The following is a 23,776-nucleotide window of genomic DNA, read 5'->3' as shown; positions in this document are numbered from 1 at the left end:
AATATTTTTTCCCCCAAAAAACAAAAAGTCATGCCATAGAGGGTTAATATTTTTGCAAGGTACTTTATATAAGGAGGTTTCTGATACAGATGCAGCAGGCTTACCGACACCAAGAGCAGTCCTTGACATCAAAGCGAAGTAAATCATTCAGCATGTTTTTCCTGTTGGGAGGCGCAGAGTTGAAACACTCTGGATGTTGTGCATAAAGTAGGAAACATCGCCTGTCACTCTAAAACTCACCCATTGTCTCCTCCAAACACATATATGGCATCCCTGTACGCCACAACAGTGTGCTTACTCCGTCTGTGTAAAGGTAAATAGAAACTCGGGGTGAACACAGGATTAAAGGAAAAGAAATTAATCATGATCTGTGAGGATGATTGGCAGAAGGTTACCTTGCTCCCACAAACTCATCACATGGAGGGAGTCTTCTCCAGCGGTGTACTGTCTCAAATGGGCCAAAGTTGAGGGTCAAGTACTCCACGCTATCCGAGCAGCTGTGGTCGAAATCAACACTGGGCGCCACTTTGGTTGATTTGCAGGACATTTTTGCTAGCAACTCATCTGACAGAGGATCAGTTCTCAGGGCAACTCATCCGTAAAGATGTCCTCTGTTAACGACATCATTAATGGCAGCCTTCCGCTAATAGAGCTATTAAAATTTGTAAAAGCGTATAAAGTTTCCCAAAAGAGGGGCAAAAATGTTTAAAGAAGTTTTTTTAAAAAAAAAGATGGCACTGGTAGTTCGTACAATATACTCTGCTAGCTAGCTAGCGTTGTTCGGCTAAGCTAACATTTAGAACACAAACTGTTCTAAATGTTAGCAAGTTTCTGCAAGCATTTCGCTAAAATACCTTCCCCATCAACCAAAAACTGCGATAGATATCGATAGTTGCGAGGTATTCGAGACAGAAACTAGCAAAATAACAGGATTATCACAACACGCCCCCTTCACATCCGGTGATGGCGTAACTTCCTGTTGAAGAGAAGCAACTTGCACTTCTTTTTATTTAATGGCGACTGGCAAACAACGTTTCGGTGCATTACTGCCACCGCCTGGAATAGAGTGTATTTCATCGCGCTTTTTATATGTGCTCGATGTGAATCCTTGCTCTGGGGGCATCATTTGTTAGGAAAAGCATGAACAGTAGGGGCAAAAAAGTTTTGTCATTTGCTCCCCTAACACATTTTGTGTTCCTAAGGCATCTCCATTCAGTGAGGAAGTGGTTTTACAGTTCCCTGTAGGTTACTTTAAGAGGATTTGTTCATTGAAACACATTTTGAGTTTCTAAAACTTGTAAAAGAAAAAAAAAAATTCTCACAAAAATTTCAACAATGGGAAGAGACTGTAAACATTTTAGGATTTTGAAGACTAATGCATCTTGCAGTGCAGGTCAAACTTACATGCATGGCCAGATCTGGGTATGTAGGCAGTTGTTCTCCATGTCCTCCATTTGCAGACTGTTTTTCTACAATCGGATGGCTGATTTCAAATTTTTCTTGGACCCCTTTAAGTACTCTAGCAGAGCAATAAGCTACTACAACCTTCTTGCTGAAGGCCTCAGACAGCTCTTTTGATCTTACCTTATGCCAAAATTGATGTTCACCTAACACAAGTTATTTCAGGCATAACATATAAATGCAATTGAATTGAACTGAATATCCAATGTTTATGTTTTAATCTTCTCAAACAGAATTATATGTGACTGGTCTGTTTTTATTTTTACTTTTTTTTTTTTTTTTTTAAAAGTCATATCAAAGACATGGTCCAAAAAGGTAATTAGCTTTGATTTTGTTGATTTTTCAGAGATGTGGTAATTGGGTCTGCCCTTATTAGATTCTAAAGGTTTTTCTGTATCTTACAATAGAATGTGCTGTAAAAAACAAGCCACATGATCATAAGTAGTGGCAGATTTTTATATAGACCATATGGGATATTGCCCAGGATGGCATTAGAACCAGTGGTAGTGGTTTAGATATGGGCCACAAGACAGGATAAACCACACAACTTATCTGTCAGCTCCACCCTAAGCAAATCTTCTATTCATTTTATATCTAAGTGTGGCCAAGCGACAACAAGAAGGGAGCACCTGTCCTCTGGGTGATGGTCTGCAGTTTCACCTGTCTTGGACAGGCTGTACTGAAATGTGAATTTCCCTCTGGGATTAATGAAGTATATTTATGTATTTATACGTTCATTCATCCTCATTAGACATCAAGCAGCCACAAAACAAATTTACCATTTTTACAATAATTTGTTCACGGGACGTTACTTTTCTTTTCAGACATAAATGCTCAGAAGGGGCTGGGTGTAGCTTCTGGGCAGACTCATGCCAAAACAACAGACAAAAGGAAACTATCTAAAAATATTGGCCTACCAATTCAAAATTAATAAATCAAATAAAAATAACTTACCTCCCAAACCATGATAAACAGGAGAATATTGGTGTCAAAATGAAAGGCATACAAACTACTCAAATTATTCTACTGTTGCACAATGTTGAGGATGTTCTGCAGAGACGCAGGTTCAGGTTAAATGCCTGAATGAGGAGGAATAGCAGAGTGCAGACGGCAGGCGGTCCACAAAGTGTCATCTTCTTCTTCAACTCATCCACATCTCTAAAAACGCTCTTTCACAATTGTGGAACAATGAAATCTGTAAATATATAGGATATAATCAACTAATTGCCGCTACCAAAAACAGAAAAAGTTTAATCTAATTTAATGTCAGACTGAGAGGAAGAAAAAAAGTGTTTGTGTGTGTATGTATTTATCTTGATTACCTGTAACTCTTATGCTTAATGTCTAGTTTGTAATTTTTCTTGTTATTTAATTGCAAGGACAAACTGGTTTGTTGTCAGATTTGATACGAACAACAAACCAGTTATTAGTATTTACACCCGTTGTTAGAGTTATTCTGCATCATATAATATAGTAAAGAAGGAAAAATAACATCAGAAGAAACTTTAAGCTTTAAGTTACTTTGTTTTGGTTTGAACATAGAAAATGTTACCTTTTAACTAAATAACAGTAAAATTATAATGATATATTGTTTGTGTCAACGAGGGATCGTATGGAAACCAATAGGTAGCAGATAAATCAGTGAACAAATAAATCTCTTAAAAAGTACTGAAAACAAGAAAAAAAACAACAGACATAGAAACAGATGATTTATCATTAAATGAATGCAAATGGAGAAACATGCGATGTTGCAGAGTAATAAAAATAATATAATAACTTTTTCCTATTGATTTCCTTCTGCCACTGCAGGTCACGACAGCAAGGCTGCATACAATCAGCGATGCCGATCATGTTTAACACTGTTATTCACCATCAAAGCACAGAAGAGAAATTTTATATTTACTTCTCACTATTTATAACACACTGATATAATCGTTCAGCTAAAAATCCTGCCAACACCACATATAGAAGAACATGCTGCTTAGGCCTAACCTTCAGACATTAGAAAGAGAAAAGACCCTAGAGGAGCAAAATGTAGCTTCTTAACAAATATCGTATTTGTAACAAATACCATTAAATACATTTTAAAAAATTCTTGTTTTGATTGCATAAAGCTTTACTTCCTTTTTGGTTCATTTGATAATTTTCTTCATATTATTCAATAGATATCAGAATAACAGGCATTTGATCTGTTTTTAATACTATGAATTATATAATTACCCTGTTTTTAGGCCTTTCAAGTGCTACTCTCAAAGATAACCACAATATTTATACATATTAATTACAACTTAATCAAATTTTGTAGCTTCGCAGAGGGCTATTTCTACAGTAAGATGTTATTCATCTCTTATAATGTTCCTGATATTTTTGTAAGAATGTTTTTGTTAGATTTTTTTCTGTTGAATGTTTGGCCAGTTTTACCTTTTAAATGCAGCAGAGTCAGATTTAATACTTGTACATTCATTGTTTGCACGCCATATTTTTGCCCTTCATTCAGAATCCTTTCATCCAAGTTCAACATTTTCATCAAGAAGGACAGTTTGATATTTATGAGTTAATATTATAAACCATTCTTTCCATGTTCCTTTAAAGATTTAGTCGGTATGGCAACAATTATGATTTCATCAGAGGCTACTCAGTTCGTTGTGAACGTATCCACTCCCTTTCAGTGTTTCAAACGCTGCAAAGTTTTTGCTGTTCTTACAGAGTGTGTTCGGTGTAGACTGTGACATCTGCCAACTGTACTCTGATATACTTCTCTTTTTCTTTTAATTGGTGATGTGGCTTCATGCTCAGAAGCTGTGTCACCAGTTGAGGATGTTTCGAACGCGGCCCCACAGCTTGGTGATCCACAGGTTCACCCCCAGTTCTGTCAGGTACTGAATCTCTGGCATCAACATCTTACGACACAACTTCCGATGTGTTTTGTTCACATCCTTCTTTAGGTTATAGCCCATGATAGACTTCTCTCCTATTGGCTGCCACGGCTGCATGTCCGTCTCCTGGATGCTGCCGGCTTCCACTGCCTGGCCTCCCTCAATGCAGATCGATGCCATCTCTTTGTTTCTTTTCCTGAGTTCTGCCACGTCTTTGGCCATACGCAGCCGTCCGTAGGCATCTACCTTCTTCCAAAATGTCTGGTTGAAGTACTGGTATAGTTTCCAGTCAATGGCATTCCACTCAAGAGCCCTGGCCCTCAGCTCAGGGGTAAGTTTAGACACAGTGGATCCCTTGCGGGCATTGAGCTTGAAGAAGAGCAAGTCATCCATCTCCCAGCATAGAGCATCTTTGAGCAGGATCAGCGATTCCTCAAAGTGTTCCACCAACATGACCAGATGGAAGCGCTCCGAGATGAATCCGATTCCCTCGTCTACCTGTGGATTCTCCAGCTCCAGAGTGTTGTCAAATCCAAAGTCAAAGAACAGCAGGTTCTTGAGGTAGAAGGAATTAAAGCCCTCTGGGTCAAAGTAGCTGTGGGGGTCAAGCAGGAACTCTGTCAGCTTGTCGTCACCCGGTATGGTCCAGGTAAAAGGCACTACCCGGCCAAAATAGTGGAACGATGACTCAAACAGTTCTGCCGGGTCTCTCAGAATGGTGATGTAGGATGTGTCTAAAGGAAGTAGTTTAGCCACTTCTGGAGCATTGAACCGCATGTGATTACAGATTATGTTGAAGCACATTCCAGGTTTGTAGTCTTTGACCTGGGAACGCTGGAAAAGGGACGGATAAAAGAAGTCATTCCTGCTGTTGGGAAAGGCAAACTGAAGATGGTGTTTCTCTCCAAAACGGAACAGGATGTTGAGGAAAGTGCTGCTGGCCGTTTTGTGCGTCTTCATGAACATTATGTCCACTTTAGGAGAGCATGACTGGCTGGAGTTTTTTTGGGACATGTTGGTGGATGTTTTAGGGTGAAGATGGGACGGACGATGGGCACAGGAGTACGGCACTGGGATCCTGCAGATAGAAAACAAGAAAAGGCTGAAAGGAGGAGATATTTGGAAAAAGTAACTATGCATACCCCCTGAATCTTTAGATATTTTGCTACATTTGAAACAAAAGCTTCAATGTAATTCATATTATGTGACTGACCAATATGGTTATCAATATAAAATAGCTGTGGTAATGTATTATGTCTCTACCAGTCCATAGAGGCTGAAATCCTTTTAAAAGAGCTCAAACTCAGTCAGACTGGGATTAAAACATTGATGCTGACTATTATTTAAACTCCTGTCAGGTGTAGGATCGTTATTCTGATCTGCTAATAACGGTGATTGACTGGGCTGATCCGAAGCCCAACATTGTGTAAAACATTTTACACAATGTTTTCTTCTGGAAGGTAAATCTCCATCCAAGTCTCAAATCATTGGCAACCTTAAACACGTTTCCTTCAAATATTTCTCCTTTTTAGAGAATTGAACAGCAGAAAAGTTCAAATCTGCTTTGAACTTTTCCACAAATTTATCCCTGACATATCTGATGTTTTTTTGTTGCTCGTAGTGATGATATTTGCTCTCTAATGTTCTCCTACAAACCTCTGAGACCTTCATAGACTGCAGTTATATACTAAAATCAAACTACAGGTGACGCTTTTTAGGCGACAACCGGTTGCAGCGGATTTCATTTAGATGTAACAGCATAAATACAAATACTAGCATACTTCACAATGAAGATCTCATTTTCTTCCACTTTACAATTATATGGCTCTTTTTGTGCAAGTCTTTCAAACTGAATATAGACAACATAGATTCGATTACAAGGTTGTAACATGGTAATATGTGGGAAAAGTTCACTCTACTGCCAAAATATATATTGAAAACATAAATTGATTTAGAATCTATGTAAAATACTCTTTACAGATGCATTTTAAACTTATTAAAACTTGATGACTTATATGAAAATAGTCAAGATTATTTTGTGGACAATGAATAAAATAAGAGGACAATAAAATTCTGGAAACAGTGAGGGAGTGCTCAACTCCCTGGACTATAGTTAAATATGTCACACATCATTTTACACACCATCTTGAGTGTTGCAGGAAAATGGTTTTGATTTTAGACAATGTTTTCTTAAAAACTACGAGACTGAAGCACTGCAAGTCTTACTCAGGTGGGTTGAAGTGGGCTTGTTGGATGGGGAGACAGTAAAGCAGGATCATGCAGCTGGTTAGAAGTGTTCCCAGGATGAGGCCTTTGCACATGGACCTCCATTGTCTCCCTTGCTTGCCAGCCATGGTCCAGCAGGTTCAAAGTCTACCTTAAAGAGGCAGAATGCAGTTTTGTCATTTTCATAACCTAATAAATCTGTTTTCTTATATTCTCGTGTTGCAAAAAGCTTGGACTTCAAACTCGTTACTACTGTTTGTTAAGTGGTTACTGCTAATAGGCGATAAGGCCAGAGAACACAATGACGATGCTTTAAATAATTAACTCAGATCATTCCCCAGGGATTTAATTAGAAAGTCACTCCACATAGATTGCAATCTCGGTTCTCTGGTTTCGGATCGTCCCGAGACAGAAACATGACCGACTGGAAAAAGAAAATTGCATTGTAATAGCAGCGACAAAGAGAGCAATACGTTTCTAGCTTTTAGAAACTTGACTGAGCGGCTGGTTATGGTTTAGAAATAAGTCTAATAGAGGAATGATAAAAAGCAACAAATCATTCACGTTGCAAATAGCAGCTCTGCACACAATTATCTTGTTGTTGACTGGAGTATCGCCACGGATCGTAACTGAAGCTGCAGGCGAACATGAGCCGACATCTGGGACATGAACTTCCAATTTACATTTCCATATATCTGCCTTTGTGGGGCTCAAGCAGGAACTCTGTCAGTTTCACATAACCAGGCATCTTTCTGCTGATGATGTTGGGAGTCAAATTATATGAGGTGACACTGGCTGCAGGTTTTAACTCAGTGGTTAAAAAAAAAAAAAAAAAAAAAAATTATGGTGCTTGTGACCTAAAGTGTAGAGTCTTGTGTTCCCTATTAAATAATAAATAATGCACTACTGTGGAAAATGATATATGCTCTCTCCTGCAGACTGAGGTAAGATGAGCTACCTGCTGACTCAGTAGAGCACGCCTGAAGATTTACAACTTTAGCTGACCCGATGCTAGCTCGACACAGAGCCATAACATGGGGAATACACTGTAGACATGGGAGGGGTTTATTTCCTGACTTTATTCTCTTTGTTTTATATTAAAAACCCTTGTACCAGAATGAGTTAGTCTTTTATGTTTCGATTTTATGTTTTAACAAAGGTGTAGCTACTGTTTAGATGTTTTCCTGGACGTATCACAAAATAAATCTCTACTGAAGATGGTTTGGTTAATGTGTTAAAAGCAAATACTGACGCTGAATTGCAATTTCTCTTTTATTTCATCAAGGTGAGGGGAATTTTGAAACCTATTATGGTAACATTATGACTAAATAAAATAATTTAGGCCAGTTATTTACCGCGGTGGAAAATGAAATGATGCTCTGTCACAGCTGAATCTGGGGAACTTGTTTATCAAAGTGCCACATCACAAGTTTAATAAACATTTCATACATACACCTAGATCCTAAAAATGTGGTTGTCTGACAACGAGTAACAATATTTTCTCTTCAAATCAAAGAAGCATTTAACATAATATCTAGAAAATTATGCACAAAACAGAGTATCCTTCAAATTAGCTGTACAGACTGCTACAAGAGATCCTTCCTGTCCTCGGCCATCAGACTCTACAACAACTCTTTAAAAGAACAGTGAATAATATGATTTACTATAACATTTAATTTCCCTTTAGGATCAGTAAAGTATTTTTAAAATTGAAATTAATTCATTTGAATTCATTGTAGTTTGTGTAAATTGTTGAGAAGTTTTTCTTCCCTGGAGAATTTCTTAATAATGGGGAGAAAATTACTGTCAGTCTTCATAATGGTGTGCTTTTAAACTAAAAAAAAAAAAAAAAAAAAATCAGGGTTTTTGACTTAACTAAGAACTACAGAACATTCTCGGCATAAATAATTTTCTTCTGTTTTGGAAATCAGCTAGTTTTAAAGTAAAACTGTTGCTGCCATGCTTATCATGTAACTTACCGTACTATTGTTAAAAGTTGATGATGTTCAAACTGGCAGAAATTATTTATTTCTCTTTTAGTTGTTATTCAAGCAATGGAGATTAAGATCAATGTTGAGATTTAAAATAGGTCCGGGTTTAAACCATGTGTGTCTATAAAGTGAGAAACTTTGTCCAGAGTTACAGCTACTCTACCGATCTAACCCAGTGGATAACCAGTGAGTGATTCCAAGTTTGAAGCATTTCTGACAAGGCATCAAAGATAATTATAAAGTAAAAATATGCTGTTCATTCACATTTAGTACTACATTGGGTCTGTTTTTTAAAAAAGTCCCCAGAAATTACCTACTTCTGATTTTTTTTTAAAAGTATTTTAAGAAATTTAAACATTAGTATTTCAAAACAACAAAATTCAATTCAAAAATTCACATTCAAAATTCAAATTCAAAAATATTTTCTTAATCCCAAAGGGAAATTAAATGTTGTTAAATAGAGATTTGTCTAGTATGCCTAGGTGTACACAAATAAAAGGAGGCTAAGATCAACATTTCTTTAAGAAATCACATCCATTTTCTGTGCAATTACATGAAAAGGCTGTAAATTATCAGGGACATTGCAGTCTTTTTACAAATTACACAAAACCTCAGCTTTTAAACAAAAATCCATTTAGAACATATATCTCAAAACATAGGAGAGGAACTTCTTACCTTCATGCATTTACCCAATGAGAAACGAGTGCACAAGACAGAGCATTCTTCAAAGTCGTCCTACTCCACCATGTTGTCCATCCATCTCCAGATGATTCGTGGAAGTCAGTCTCCTTATTGAGGCTCCTCGTGTGTCTGATCTTAGCACGCTCATTCTGACTCCTGGGATCGTCTCATCACACGCCGCAGCTCCCATTCATCTATTTGCTGTTCCTCCTCTCCTCTTTCTCCCCCGTCACTCTGCGTGCACACCTGATGCCTCCGACCTGTGCTGCCTCCTCCCTTCACTTTCAATTCCAAAACTGATCCTGCTGAATAAAGCACAGCAGGGAGGCTCATGTAGCCACCTGTGACGTCAAAGTGTCTCTGTCAGGGGACATGAACAAGTCGGTGAGCATGAAAAAAAAAATAGAAGGAGGGCAGAGAGGGAGAGCAGGAGAAGGAGAGGGAGGAGAGAGGCCGTATATAGTCCCTATTCTGTGTCCGCACACAGAGGGCCATTGAGTGTGGACACTGAAGTCTGAGCTGCATGCTGACAGGAGGGGTGGAAAAAGGCATAAAAAGGACAAATGCAGAAATCCAAAGAACAAAGGCGCTAATTGTTCCAGCTGATCAAAACTGCACTGTCTATTGTCTGAAATGCTTATTTAGCAAGCTGGAGCTCTGCATGTGGTAGGATGAATAAACACAGTACGGCTTCTACATTTTGCACAACAGGACCAACAAATTACACGAACAAACACTTCCCTTTTCGTAATGTCAGTAAGGTTTAGAAGCTGGAATCCTACCTGCAACTGCAAGTGCCTGCTGTTTAATCCCGTTAGGAAGTCAATATCGTCCTGAAATATTTTAGCTGATAGGAGTTTTCATGTCCCATGAACTGCTTCGCATTTTAAAGACATCACAGTATTTTAAGATTGTATGATATTACAGACCAAAAATAACTGTGAAATGAAAGGAAAAACATACATTTAAAAAAAAGAAATAAAATTCACAATTTGAAAATCTGAAAATTGCATTGTACATATGTCTTTATCCCCCTCTTACTCTGTGCACCCTAATTAAAATTCAGTATGACCAATTGCCTTCTCGTGCCTTCAACACACTAGAATCCATGTATTTGTAATTTAATGTCAACATAAACACAGCTCTGGTAAGGTAAAGCTGAAAGTGTTTGGAAACCTAGCACTGCACATTACCCTGAATGCACCATCCACACACTGGAACATGGTGGCGGCAGCAGCATCATACAGTCGGAAGAGGAAAGCTGGTCGGAGCTGAAGGTAGATGGAGGTAACTGCAGAGCAATCCTGAGCGACGGATCAATAGCTAGGTTTACCTGGAAGCAGAGAGTGATAACTACTCAAATCATACAGCCAGAGCTACAAAAGGATGGTTTGGATCAACACGTATTTATGTATTCGAATGGTCTGGCAGCCCAGTTTATTTATATAGTGTCAGATATACATGTCGTCTCAAGGCACTTTACAAAAAATTCAGTTCAATCACACATTTATTCCAATTTACCAAACAATATCACTTAGTTATTCACAGGACTTTAAAAGTTTCTGTCTAAGGAAGCCCAGCAGACTGAATCGAGTCATTGACTTGCTGCATTCACTCCTGCTGCCAAAGCCCAGAATTAAGTCTAATTGAGAGTCTGGGACAAGACCTGAAATTTGATAATTACAGTCACTCCGCAGGTAAAAGAGCTGGAACTCATTTTACAAAGAACAGGGAAAGATGTACCTCCTTTCATATTTTCCTTCTTCTGTGATGTGCAAAAGGCATAGGCCACGTTTGTGGAAATGCTGTTCCTAATTATTTCTTATGTAAGACAGTAGTATTTCAGTAGAGGATATAAAATGAGCATTCCACTGCGGCTGACGAGTCTGTTTGGCTCTGCGTGGCAGGATGCAGCAATATGCTGCCACAATGCCTCGCCCAGTGCAGTACACCCCGACTCCATCCCCCGTTTACCGAAGCTGGGATCTGTAGAAGACAGACTCGATCTGTGCCGGAGCACAACACTGCTGGGTTTGTTCCACTGGGAATGCCTCTGCCTTCAGGCGCCCCCACCAAGTGTCAGGTCGAGACTCGAGCAGGGTGGGCATGCGTGGAATGCGGAGCTGGGTGTAAGCAGCGTTAGGAAGCTGGGGAGAGTGGAGTGTGATGGGCAAGCCCACTGCCCTCGAGATCAGAGCTGCTCATCAGAGGGTGGAAGGCCTGATTCCTATTCGTCATCGACGCCCACCGCTGCTGGCGTAGACCAATCAATGACTGAGTCCCGCAGCACAAGCATAGCGACCTCAGGCTCGGCCCACTGCTCCAGTGGGAACTCTTGTGATTTATTGCATCTTCTCAACATCTGTGCACAGCTGTAGGAGGCAAAGGAGCAAGACTGTAAACCCATGGCTTATTTACATAATTAATCATTTAGTACAGGCATCCTACACACGCTTTATCAGATTCTTATTTTGAAAAAGTTCTATAAATTTATTTCATCACAAGTGCCGATTCATCTTTTATTTTCCACACAGTTATATGCAGAATAACATCAGTGTGTTAAAAAAAAAAAAAAAGTGAGTAAAGCTTAAAATTTTAATAGCTTTTATATCCATCCAGCCAAATCAACTGGGAACGCTGCTCAATCTATTCCCTTGCAGATCATGATGTAAAAATGTATTGTCATCATTCAACAGAAAGAGAGAAAAAACTTTATTAGTCGGGTCAACAAAACAGCAGTGTCTGGATTTATTTAAATTGAAAAACAAACTGCAAAAATATAAAAAAAAATCTTGAGGACGTAGCGTTCCTTCGAATCGATTCATCTACAAACAGCAACTTATGAATGTTGTCTCAAGGCACCCTGATGAATGAAGTTCAATTAATGAAGTCAATTACACGTCTATTACATATTCAGTTGGATCCTGGGCAGAAAACAATAGTTCATTTTTTCACTGAACTAATATTTAGCTGCATTTCCCATGTTTCTATGAGCTGCTTCTCACTTGTGTTGCCTGGAACTGAACATCTTCTGGAAATGGGCCGATTTTCCAGCTCAGCATTACATTGAATTTCACTTCACAGAACCTCTGGAGTTCTTGGGTTTGCCTCAGAAACAACATATTTTATATTAAACCCAAAGGTTTTCTATTGGGTTCAGTTCATGAAGTTTATCTTGTCGATTTGGAGCCAAAATGTTTCTTGCTTTGTGGTGTATTAGGCTCACTGTCTTATTGGGGAAAAAAACAGTTTAATAGCATCTCCTCCTTTAGTCCAAGACAACAAAACACTAAAGCATTTTGATCTATTTATTCTGGTTTGAGAAGAAAACACCTCAGTATTTTTTGAGAAGCACCTTATATTATTGTTTTCCATTTAAGACTCCTCTGTCAGACTAAATTCAAAAGTTTCATCAGTCCAGAAAACGATGCACAGCTTCTCTCCATGTCGGGCAGCATCTTCACATTTTCTTCACCAATTAGACATTTGAGGCACCTACAGCCTATTGTGTGGCTTCACATCGTTACAATTGTTTTAGTTCTAACTGGTAAATGAAAACCTTTTTGCTTTCTTCTAATTACTGGCAGTCTTCAAAATATTTGATTCACTAAAAGTTGTTTTCAGTTTTTTCCCATTTTTATTCAACGTACAATAATGAATAACTGGGATGACCCCATTTTCAGTTTCTTTTATGCTTTCCTTTGTTCTTAAAGAACGATAAGATGTCGGTTTTTCTAAAGAATGAACGACCTCGCTGCTTGAACTCCACTATGTAATTATTTTCCACCTTATCGCGTTTCAAATAACTCACAATCTGCAGCTTGCAGCTCGTGACTGCAGAGTCTGTCGTTTTTGTATTACTGTTACAACTATTAAGCATTTTCTATGTAGAAATAAACATGCATTGGAACCACGATGTGAAACGGCCGCCACCAGATAATGAAAAAAATGTAATAAAATTACAATTGTAAAATAAGCAGATCTGATGGAAGTTGAATAAGTTTTTACTTTAAAATGCAAATCACTTCAAACAGACATTAAAATGTGGCAAATGTTTTACAATGTAGAGTAAGAAAACTCAAAGTTGACAACAATTGGCTTTAAATCAATAATTACACAGTCAGCATATGGAGCATCCTTGATTTCTGTATAAATGTATGCATGAGGCCAATGCAACCAGACACAGAGGTGGCATGTGCTTGAAGCGGAGAGCTCACAGACGCAGTTTCAGGTTTTATGAAATGCCAACTTGCCCCACTAACTCATAAAGTTTTATACATAAAATCAGGTTCAGACGAAAATCATCAAAGGAGTTATTTTCTTGCTTTTTTCTTCTTGGCTTTCTCAGCATCATCATGTGCTTTCCTCTTGGCAGCAAGCTTGTTTGCCTGTTAGAGGAGATTGATTCGTGTTAATGAAAAAGAGAAAACAACGGCTTTACAAGAATTTCAGGGCCGTGAACTGTAGGGGTCATGGCCAGGTGTGGGTGCGATATGAACAGCAGTCAGATAGTACGGCGAGACATTCCTAGATAAAAACTCAGTTTTAACAGTAAGGTACACAAGAGATAAAAAAGCAGAACAATGTTTCTTTTTTTTCACAAAGCTAAACAGTCCTATCAACTGGAGAATTTAAACTATGGGGATGAAAAGCACACTAAAACTCACCTCTCTGACTTGTCTCTTCTTTCCAAACATGATCTTGTCATACAGGTACTTCTCCTTTTTCTTCATCATCATGATGGCCAGACGTTTTTCCTCTGCCTTCTCCTCCTGCTCCAAGCGAGCGCGATTTTCTGCCTTCACTTTTCCAGGCGTCACTTTAACTTGAAGGGACTAAAAGGCAGAGAGAGGAACATGTCAGAGAATCTGAAAACGTTTTCTGAGAAAACAACAAAAAAAACAACAAAAAAACAAAAAAAACAGAAGGACAAACAAATATTTCTTACCTTCCCCTGAGATCTTTGCTCCTCCATCTTTTTGAGGTTCTTCTCTTCAGCCTCCTCTTCATCATCTTCCTCCTCTTCATTTTCATCTTCTTCCTCCTCCTCCTCCTCTTCTTCATCTTCCTCTTCATCTTGTTGTTGAGCTATGCCAGAAAAAAACAACATGTATCCCTTTAACATGATAAAACAATAGATTGTTGGTTTTCAGTCCGTATTCAACAGAAACATCTCACATTAAAATGAGTTGAACTGGTTTGAGGGATGGTTTGGATGTTTTTGAAGGGATGTTTTGTGGAAAAAAAACAATGATTATTAAAAATAAAAACTTTGCTCCCTGTGATAGAGAGCCAAAAATGGATCAGAGTGCCACACAAAGTCGGTCCAGGGGCCACAAATGGCCTCCGGGCCACACTTTGGACAAAACTGCTGTTAAAATAATCCTGTGGTTTTCTGAATCAAACAGATCTCATCGTGTACAAAGGTAAACAAAAACCTCTAAAAAGTAACAATTATATATTTTTTTAAATCCTACTGTTCCTACAATTTGAAATCAGGAACGCAATAATCTCCACAATATCATTTAAATACCACCGCTAAAGTAAACCAGTCTTCTGATTGAGGACATGCATTTTTACCATAATAAATTATTCTAACAAGGGCATTTGGGTAAAGTTTTCCATTTTCATTTAAAATCTTTGGTAACACTTTATTTGAAGGGGGTTGAATAAGACTGACATAACATGTCATGAACATGAATAAGCCTTCATGAATATTTATGACTGATTTCATTAACCAAGAAATCATTACTGACATAAATTTGTTATAAAAGTATTACTGATTGCACTTTAAAAATTAGGTAACTTTATGTTATTAAAGGTAAAGTTTAAACAGTAATGATTTCTTGGTCAATGTCAAGTTGTCATAACAAAGACATTTTGAATAATGTCAACTTTGTATTAAAAGTGTCATAATTTACCGAATGACGCTTTATGACAACAGTCATAAATATTCATGAAGGCTTATTCATGTTCATGACAGGTGTTATGTCATGTTTGTGACAGTGTCATGACAGTCTTATTCACCCCCCTTCAAATAAAGTGTTACCAAATCTTTTGACAAACAGTGAAACTACTGAAAAACTGAAGGTTAGCACTCAGCTGCATCTTTTATCTTTTAGCAACTGTAGCTCAATAAAGGCTGTTTTTCTTGTGCTGCGTTTACAACCAGTAATAGTCCTTCATGAGGTACGTCTCAGGATAAATTTTCCAAATCACTCCGGATATTAAAGCAGACTTGACTGAGACAGAAAGGTAATAAAGCAAGAGAGATTAAATGACCAGAAATGTTCAGTGCAAGAGGCCCACCGTGAAGGCTCAGGGTTCCTCTGAGCTGCTACACAGGTCACTTCATTTTGAATGGAGGGAAGGGGCAGCAAAAGAAAAAAAAAAAAACCCTCTAGAGCTAGTTCCCTTTAAATGCTTCTGCAGCACAAATGTTACTGGGTGCAACTGAGTGGAGGCCACTGCCATCTAACTCCATCAAAACAAACTTGTGGTCCATACCAGGTTTCTCTCCTCGCTGCAAGGCCATTATCTTCAGCTTCTCTGGGGGAACATAGTCTCCTTCCTTTTCTTCCACAAATGGAGACAGATGAGGAGGCAGAGTCACTCCAAGAAAGTAGTCCTCCACAGGCAGGCGCATTTTAGTGTTGACGCAGTCATACACCCACTGGGGCTGGATGTAGTACCTAGAACAGCAGCAGAAAAGGTTCAAATATCAAAAGTCTCTTTGCTGAGACTTCAAAGCAGAGGATAGGATCGTTAGACTTTCAAAAATGACAAAGAAGAGATTTAAAGGTGCAGACGGAGCTAATGTGAAGTGAGCAAGGGGTTTATTGGTTATAATCAGATGTTTCTGATGCTTCAAAGGGCAACAGAAGCCTGGAAGGGATGAAACAAATGTCTCCTTTACCTGTTCATGTACTGTTTGTCCACATTAGGTCTGTCAACAATCTGATGTGTGATGGTCTCATCAGTGACATCATATGTGCTTCCAATGCAAACAGATTTATCCCAGGACACCTGACCACCAAAACACCTGGAAACACCAAGATTTAAATCCTTTTAAATTCTGACAAAATGCTCAAACGCCGCTTTTCAAACACTAAACACTTTGAGTTAGCAGCATTTTAACAGAAGCAGATGTTCGTTGTTGGCTTTAGCAACGTTGTGTCTTTCTCACCTGATGACAAACGCCAGCGACTCTCTGGGCACTTCTCTGTTGATGAAGAATTTGAGCCCCTCAAATATCTTTTTCTGGGTTTCCAGCTGTTTCTGCTCCTTCTCCCTGGCTTCCATCTTCTCCATGTCCTCCTGAAGGAAAAAAGGTTTCTCATGGTTTTTATTCACAAAGCCTTCAGTAAGCCGGAGAAGACACATGGAGGGAAACGGTTTCCGATTTTCAAGCTTCTTTCTTTGAGACATTTCTATATAATAGACTTAAAGTTATGTTTTTCTAACTATATTTGTTACTACATTTGAATAACTAGTTGCATTTTAATAGCAATGCAACAAAAAAGAATGAATCATTAGTCATTTAGACCAATATGTATCTTATTTTATCCAGAGAAACTCCTTCTAGCCTATAAATTATGGAGTGCTTATACTTACAACAGGAGCATCTAGTTTATATTTTCAGGAATTAGAGCAAACTTAGAATCCAGAGAAAATACTTATTACCTTAAATCAACATCATCAGAACAAGAATCCAGAGTTTATAAATCACGGACTACTTATTCCTAAACTTGGGGTTATGTTTTCTTTTTTCTTCTTTTGCTCTTTCCTTTGGTTTGTTGTTTTGTTGAATTTCCATCTAATTCATGTAAAGAGCAATGAATTGCCTTGTTGCTGAAAATGTGCTATATCAATAAAGTGACCTTATGTGACTCGCGATGTGAAAATAGCATCTTTGTTCTGATCATCCCGAACTAAAACACCAACCATGTGTGCAAGCGATCTTCAATAGACCAAAATAATGGAATCCCAACTCCATTACGCATCATACGTGTAAAACAAACAATTTCATTAAACCTACAGTGCTTTGTCGAATTATTTAAAGATGGAAAATATGATGACCTCCATCGGTCAAAGGAGCGTTTATGATTGTTGAAACTCCTAAAATCGAATTAAGAGCGGTGTGTTGCCTTGTGAACCGGAAGGAAAGTGGGAAACAATCATCTTTGATTGATGTGGTGGTAAAAAGAAAAAAAGAAAGAAAAAAAAAAACAGCAGGATACTCAACTATCTTTACAAAAAAATGCAAAAGAAACTCAGGAAGAAAAGGTTTTAATTTGCAAAAAAACAAATTAGACTAAGGAGCAATAGAAGAAGGTCCAGATTTACTCTCTTTCAGAGCAACAATCTGGGGTTTGACAGACCATGAGTCACTATGCAGAAACAAGTGGGCTAAAGATAAAGATCCAAACTCAACTTTTCAGATTTTATTTACATAAAAATGCAAAATCTCTCAAAATCATCCCACTTTGAGTGAGTCAATGGCGTAAAATCCCAATAAAACACAAAGTCTGCAGCTGCAAGCTCAACATTTCAGAGGCTGGGAACATAATTGCAAGGCACTGCAAGCCTGTATTTTTTATTGCCCACCATTGTTTTGTGGGGCGTTAGAAGGCACAGCGGAGGCCCTAGGAGGGATTGTTCCTGGGTCGGTGAACTACATGCAGCATGTAATCGTTCCTAAAAAAGTTTTGCCAGTTCATGGAAAGTCCCTGTGGTGAAGCAGGACCCACTGGTTGATCCCGTCAAATCATTTGGGTAAAACAAACACCTGTTCATAGCAACACAACATGAAGCTGTAAATCCCTAGTTAGGCATTGCATCTCCAAGAGGTGTCAATCCTCCACTGAAAAAAATGTCACCTTCCACCTCTGAGATTAATTACTTCCTAATGGCATGTATGTGTTTTGATATTTCCACGAAAGACGTTTGTTTTTAACATCTCTCTAACAACCAAGAGTATTTTGGTATTTTGTATTCTTACCTCTTCATCAGGAAACTGATCGAGTTTAGCCTCCTCCTCTTCCTCCGAGGAAACAACACGTGCCAGGCTGGAACTAAGAGCTGAAAGTTTCTGCAGAGAGGATTAGACATAAAATCAGTTCATCATAACTATTGATACATTTACAATTTAACCTGAGAAAACTAAGAAAAACACGAGCATCTGTCCAGATGCTTGCAGCTAAAACTGTTAATTAAAAGCTTGAAGTGGCATATGGTGCTTATACTGTCAAAATATATATATAAAAAATAAAATTATAAAGAATGAATAGCTGATCTGGTGATGACTGAAAACTTTACAGTTTATTAAAGAAGATGGACTTACCTCAGTGTGGCTCTCTGAATTCATGGCATAGTCCTCTTCCTCGACTTCTTTGAGCTCTGATTCTGCTTTACTATCCAGCTGCAAGGAGCGAGGAAACACTTGCTGAGTTCACGCTGGACATATATTTGCATTATTTTAATTATAGGGGCTGTAGAAATCCCTTAAAGCTTTTTAGAGTCAGATACCTTTGGAGGGTACACCAAGTTGAGAGACTGGTAGAGTCTGAAGTTGACAAACCCCAGGAGAGTCGTGTACAACTCTGTGAAAGTTGCCATGACTCTGTAGTCGACATCTGTTGGGTGCTGGAAGAACAAAAACCTTTAGCTTCACGAGAATTTAGAGTTAAAAAACAAAAGTTCAAACTAATTCACAATATCTCACTCACATGAAACATTTGTTGCATCTATATAGATACAACAGAAGCACTGATAGAGAGTTTTTAACTAAAATACATACATGCACCCACTTTGACAAAGCAGACCCTTTAAATATTCAGTTTTTATTCAAGACATTGTCACAAACTTGTTTTACTTTGAATCTGGAAACGAAACCTCTCATGAAACGTAAAACTTTCTTTCTGCGTTTACAGGAACACACTTCCATAAAGACTGCAGTAGAAACCTGCTTTTGACTTTTACAACAATTCAGTTTCATGAAAGGCTTCTTTTAGTTCACTTTCTGGCTGAATTTGCTCAGCCAGCCAGACTAGGTCATGTTATCAACCGTTTTAAATATCCTTATAAAAAGGTTTACAGTAGAATTGCTAATTTTACCGTACTCAAACTATCCCTGAATCTTACTTGTGAAGGCCTCAGACAGTGTTTTTGATCTTACAATGATTTTCACATCCACTTCATGCTGTGTAACAACACTCTGCACCTGATGTGACATGTCTGTCAGCAATTAGTCACTTTTACATGGAATAAATATGAGGCGGGCTAAATTATTCTATATCAGATTCTGCATTTATTACAATACAATTTACTGACTTTTTTATTTAAAGTCAGTACTAGACTCTACATTAAGTATCCCTAAGTCAGCAAACAGGGTACTGGATGTTTCTTTTTCATATGACAGTATGAAAGGACTTTTACCTTTTTTGACTTGGAGTTTGTCACAAAAAAGCTTTGCAATAAGCTGTCTAATTCATCTCTAAAAAACAAAAAGCTGTATGGTCAAAGAAATCTGAAATGACTACGTTAAAAGCCGACGCAGCACAGAAAAACTAATTGTTAGTTTAGGGAAACAAAAAAGATTGATTAAGCAGAAACGATGAAATGATTTAGTTAAAAAAAACATTTAAACATCTTGTTATCTCTCTATTTCCAGGTTACGCTTATAGGACATGCCAACTTTTTCACTTGCTAGCACAAGCTTTACAAGACTATTTTGAGGGTTGACATGACAGGAACTTAATAGTGAAGCTTTTTCTTGTCCAGGCAGAACTTTTTAATTGAATTCACGTACGAGCTGACTTAATCAAGCTACGCAAACACACAACACCAGAGAGGAGAAACCGATGCTATCTACATATAACTGCAGCAGCTGAACAGGATGGGACCATGACGAAGCTAATTGTAGTTTTCTTGCAATGTTTGATGACTCAGCATCTCACGCTGACAAAGGAGTCCCAACCTTCATTTCAATCCCACAATAATAGCATAACTGCTTATTAGCATAACCCCTGTTGGCTGCAAGCAGCCATCTGCACTTACATCATGGGAGAACTGATATGGCACCAGCCATGTAATGAGCTGTCCCATGACCTCAGCTTGGTAATATATTCCCTTGATGGAGAGGAAAACCTATGAGGAATAAAAGCAAAGCGTTTAGATAATGTTTAAAAAAACCTTAACGCCCCCGCCCTCCATTTGGTCTGCAGGAAAAACTGTCACCTTTCTGAGCGCACGAGATGCAATCACGTAGTTCATCCACTCCACAGTGAGGCGCCTGCACAGCTGGATTGTCTGCACATGGCATTTCCCCGTTCGGGCGAATGTGGAGAACAAAAAACACATGCAGAGGGCGTCGTCGATGTCACGCAGGGCGTCGATAAAGGTGGGGTACCTGCCAAAAAAACAGCAAAACCAGTAAGAAGCTAAATGCACTTGCTGTAGAGAGTGGATCTCAGATGTACACACCTGTCAAAATACCAGAGTAGGAAGATGTAAAAAAAAAAAAAAAAAAAAAAGTTAAATCAAAAATCATTTCATGTTTTAATTGGATACAATATAATCCAATTGAAATCCCAATTTTTTTGAAAGGGAATAAAAGTTCAAAAACCTGGAAGCTTAAGTGTACACATCCTTAAACCAACACATTTGAAGCATCTTGTGCTTACATTTCAGCATGCAGGTGCGGGTTTTAATGTTTTTATCTTTTTTAATCTTTTTCAAAATGTCTTTCTCACTGTTTTTTCAATGTCACATGCTGTTTTTATTTTAATTATGTGAAGCACTTTGAAATGCCTTGCTGCTGAAATGTGCTATACAAATAAAATTTGATTGACTGATGCAGTGTTCTCTGGTGACAATCACCTTGAACTGTAAATATCTCTCAGCTATGCCTTTCAAAACTTCTCCAAATCTCTCAGGTTGTTGGAACAAGTCTTGTCAACAGAACTTCTTAAGCGAGTCCACAGATTTCTCCCAGGTTCTGGCTACAACATCCCAAACTTTATGAAGCTCTTCTTTTGCAGATCTGGATACTTAGACCAACAGTAATGCCAGAAAATGTAAAAGTCTGTGTCTTTAGCTTTACAGCAGACAGATTTTGATCAAAAGCTGAATGGCATCTGGAACCATCACTATCCAACTATCACTAAAAGATTTCCATAACCTAAAACAAAAAATTGCAAACACCTATAAAATTGTTGCTCATAATTAAAGAGGACCTAGAAACTGTACAACTCTGCCATCTGCTGACTAGAGTTAGTTCCTCAGGACCCAAGTTTGCTAAACTATATAAAATCTAATAACTATAAAGTAATATAAGCTACATGTTATATGGAAGAAAATTGGCATATGGAGGTGCATGTGCAGATTGTTTAACTTTCAAGAAAAATAGCACAGTGAAAACATATTTTGCAGGTTTGGAAAATAATGTTTTTATGACTATAAATATATAATTTATATTTGTCTACTTAATAAATCAAGAACAGCTAACAGGTGTTGCAACAGATAAAATATAGACAAAGATCTCAAAGCAGGCAGGGTTTAATGATGCATGAATCAAGACTTTTTAAAGCAGCATAAAAGACTGAAGCCAAAGTTGAGGACCAGAGACAAAGGCTTGCAAGATTGGTTGAAACTTATCTACTTGGAAGAATTATTTATTTACACAAATAAGGCAGAGAATGTATAAGACGGAGAATAGGGAGCAGAAATATGGCAAAATATTCTCTAAACTGATTAGACAACATCTTAAACCTTCAGCTGAATACAGATTGTTTAGAAATGGAAAGACAGCAGTTCAAAACTGAGACTCTGCAAGCAATAGTGAGGCATGTTGGATGGCTCATAGCTCTCCAGTCTAAGCAGAATAACTGTTTTCTGTTTTGCTTAAACTTTTCTAAGCCATCTCTTTTTTTTTTTGTCCTTTTCCTTAAAACTGATAAAATCTAATATAAGCTGACACCCCAGATCGAACCTGCTTTATCCCCCCACAACGAGTATGGAGAATAACTTTCCTACCTTTCTTTCACAATGTGGTCCAATTTATAGGCCGGCTTGTTCTCTTTCAGTCTTTCAACAGCAGACCACTCTGTTTTTCCATAAGCCCTCCTTAGTTTACGCACAAAGATCTGTTGGGGGAAAAAAAAAACACTTTAAGGGTAAATTTGCCGCTTTGTGTGGGGGCTTTCAATTCAATACGATTACTGAAAACGATTGTTAATGTCAGACTCAGTAGACAAGTAGAACACAAAACATGTTTTGAACTGAGTATTTTTTTTATTGATAAATACAGTCATAAGAATAAAATTAATGATAGATTTTAAGCTTGAGGCTTGTTGAAAACTTGGACTTCATTTAAATACCTTGTACTCTCTGAACTTGGACACAATTGGCTCATGCAGCAGAAACCTGATGTCTTTGAGCAGGTAGAAGGTCCTTGGAGCAGTGGAGCCTTTGTTCACCTTCTTCTTGTGTTTTGGCTCATGTGGATAAATTCCTTTAAGGATGCACAGCCGCCTAAAATTCAGCGGGAAGGATTTTTAAAATATATTTCTGGAGAGGTTTATTAACTACATGCCCATCTAAAATGTAATGAAGGAACAGAAAATGGTTTACAGATAGATAACATCTCACGGTCATCAACCTTAATAGTTAAGAGGGCTTAATAAAGCAAAATTAAAAATAATTAAATAAAAAGTGAACTTTACCACATCAGTGGATGGTTGTTTAATTTATCAATGTCAACTGTCTTCTATTTATTTGATGATTTCAGTCAGTTTATTGTGTAAATCAGAAAGCCTAATGCCTTTTTTATTGTCAATGTCAATCAGAAGAAGTCCCTCTTCAGCACTGGAGTATGTATCTCAATGAAATTTAACTGAACGTAAGTTATGGAGCTCATGAAAGACAGTTGAAGCTCTGACATTTTCACACTTTTTATTAAACTAATGCAATTAAGAGGTGTTAAAAACAGAAAGGGATCGTGTCACTGCTGGACTCCGCCGCAGAGTGTTTAAGAACATGCTGAACATCACATACCTGAAGTCAGGGAGGCTCAGCATGAGCTTCTTTCGTGCTCTGTTCCTGGTGATGTAGTTGGTGGCAGAGCCCCGCTCATACTACAAAACAATAGAAAGTCATCTTTAACTCATTTAATCCGTATGCTCCTGATCAGACTCAAGAGAAACTTTACTTTCGTATACAACTCAGACTAGTCGACGGTTTGTGATTCTTAAAACAAACTTTAGCTAGCCCTGCTAGCCAGCTACCCAGATAGTTGTTTATTTTAGCGTTATTGAGTCTGGCAGAAACGCTTACCTTTTTCTTCTGAAGACCCCCCATTTACAGACGAGCTGTCGCTCCACAGCACTGAAAGAAAATCTTATTTACGGAAACAAATAACTAGCTAACAGATGGACGCTTCGCCGCTGCTACTGCTGCACGTGTTGTCTGACATGCGCACGGAGTTACACCGAAACGTAAGCAGCAGGACCCAGGGGTTGACCGTTATCCGCCTGAACGTAA

At 38.1% G+C, this 23,776-nt stretch overlaps 3 protein-coding genes across 6 annotated transcripts in view; all 3 read right to left on the bottom strand.

Moving 5' to 3' along the window:
• lztr1 (leucine zipper like post translational regulator 1) overlaps positions 1-991 on the bottom strand; it is a 16,804-nt gene extending 15,813 nt beyond the window's left edge. Inside the window, exons 1-3 of one of the 2 annotated variants that reach the window (XM_015027619.1) lie at positions 396-991; positions 241-303; positions 105-161 (exon numbers count right to left, since the gene is read on the bottom strand). In XM_015027619.1, coding sequence (XP_014883105.1) covers positions 105-161; positions 241-303; positions 396-547 — 272 coding nt within the window. In that variant the 5' untranslated portion in view covers positions 548-991. The remainder of the gene's footprint in view (positions 1-104; positions 162-240; positions 304-395) is intronic. The other variant, XM_015027618.1, reaches the window with a different exon arrangement.
• Positions 992-2,013: 1,022 nt separating this feature from the next.
• gal3st1a (galactose-3-O-sulfotransferase 1a) lies at positions 2,014-10,154 on the bottom strand. 2 transcript variants are annotated; one of them, XM_015027617.1, is made up of 3 exons: positions 9,230-10,154; positions 6,564-6,710; positions 2,014-5,415 (listed from the first exon to the last, which is right to left on the bottom strand). In XM_015027617.1, the coding sequence occupies exons 2-3, from the start codon at positions 6,689-6,691 to the stop codon at positions 4,266-4,268; spliced, it is 1,278 nt and encodes a 425-aa protein (XP_014883103.1). In that variant the 5' UTR covers positions 6,692-6,710; positions 9,230-10,154; the 3' UTR covers positions 2,014-4,265. The 2 variants fall into 2 exon arrangements, with proteins under 2 accessions (XP_014883103.1, XP_014883102.1); XM_015027616.1 differs by having other exon boundaries at positions 6,564-6,714; positions 9,230-9,995.
• Positions 10,155-13,221: 3,067 nt separating this feature from the next.
• Positions 13,222-23,752, bottom strand: pes (pescadillo). 2 transcript variants are annotated; one of them, XM_015027615.1, is made up of 16 exons: positions 23,570-23,752; positions 23,291-23,370; positions 22,615-22,768; positions 22,271-22,380; positions 20,474-20,645; positions 20,294-20,383; positions 18,764-18,880; positions 18,579-18,656; positions 18,237-18,326; positions 16,422-16,552; positions 16,152-16,277; positions 15,743-15,927; positions 14,316-14,323; positions 14,184-14,282; positions 13,903-14,070; positions 13,222-13,623 (listed from the first exon to the last, which is right to left on the bottom strand). In XM_015027615.1, the coding sequence occupies exons 1-16, from the start codon at positions 23,591-23,593 to the stop codon at positions 13,549-13,551; spliced, it is 1,707 nt and encodes a 568-aa protein (XP_014883101.1). In that variant the 5' UTR covers positions 23,594-23,752; the 3' UTR covers positions 13,222-13,548. The 2 variants fall into 2 exon arrangements, with proteins under 2 accessions (XP_014883101.1, XP_014883100.1); XM_015027614.1 differs by having other exon boundaries at positions 14,184-14,323.
• Positions 23,753-23,776: the final 24 nt, after the last annotated feature.

Source organism: Poecilia latipinna, unplaced genomic scaffold (assembly GCF_001443285.1).
Source record: "Poecilia latipinna isolate Pla-1442-1.1 unplaced genomic scaffold, P_latipinna-1.0 Scaffold104, whole genome shotgun sequence".
Lineage (NCBI taxonomy): Eukaryota > Metazoa > Chordata > Actinopteri > Cyprinodontiformes > Poeciliidae > Poecilia > Poecilia latipinna.
Note: the sequence above shows the minus strand (reverse complement) of the source record. Positions and strands in the feature narration are given on the sequence as shown.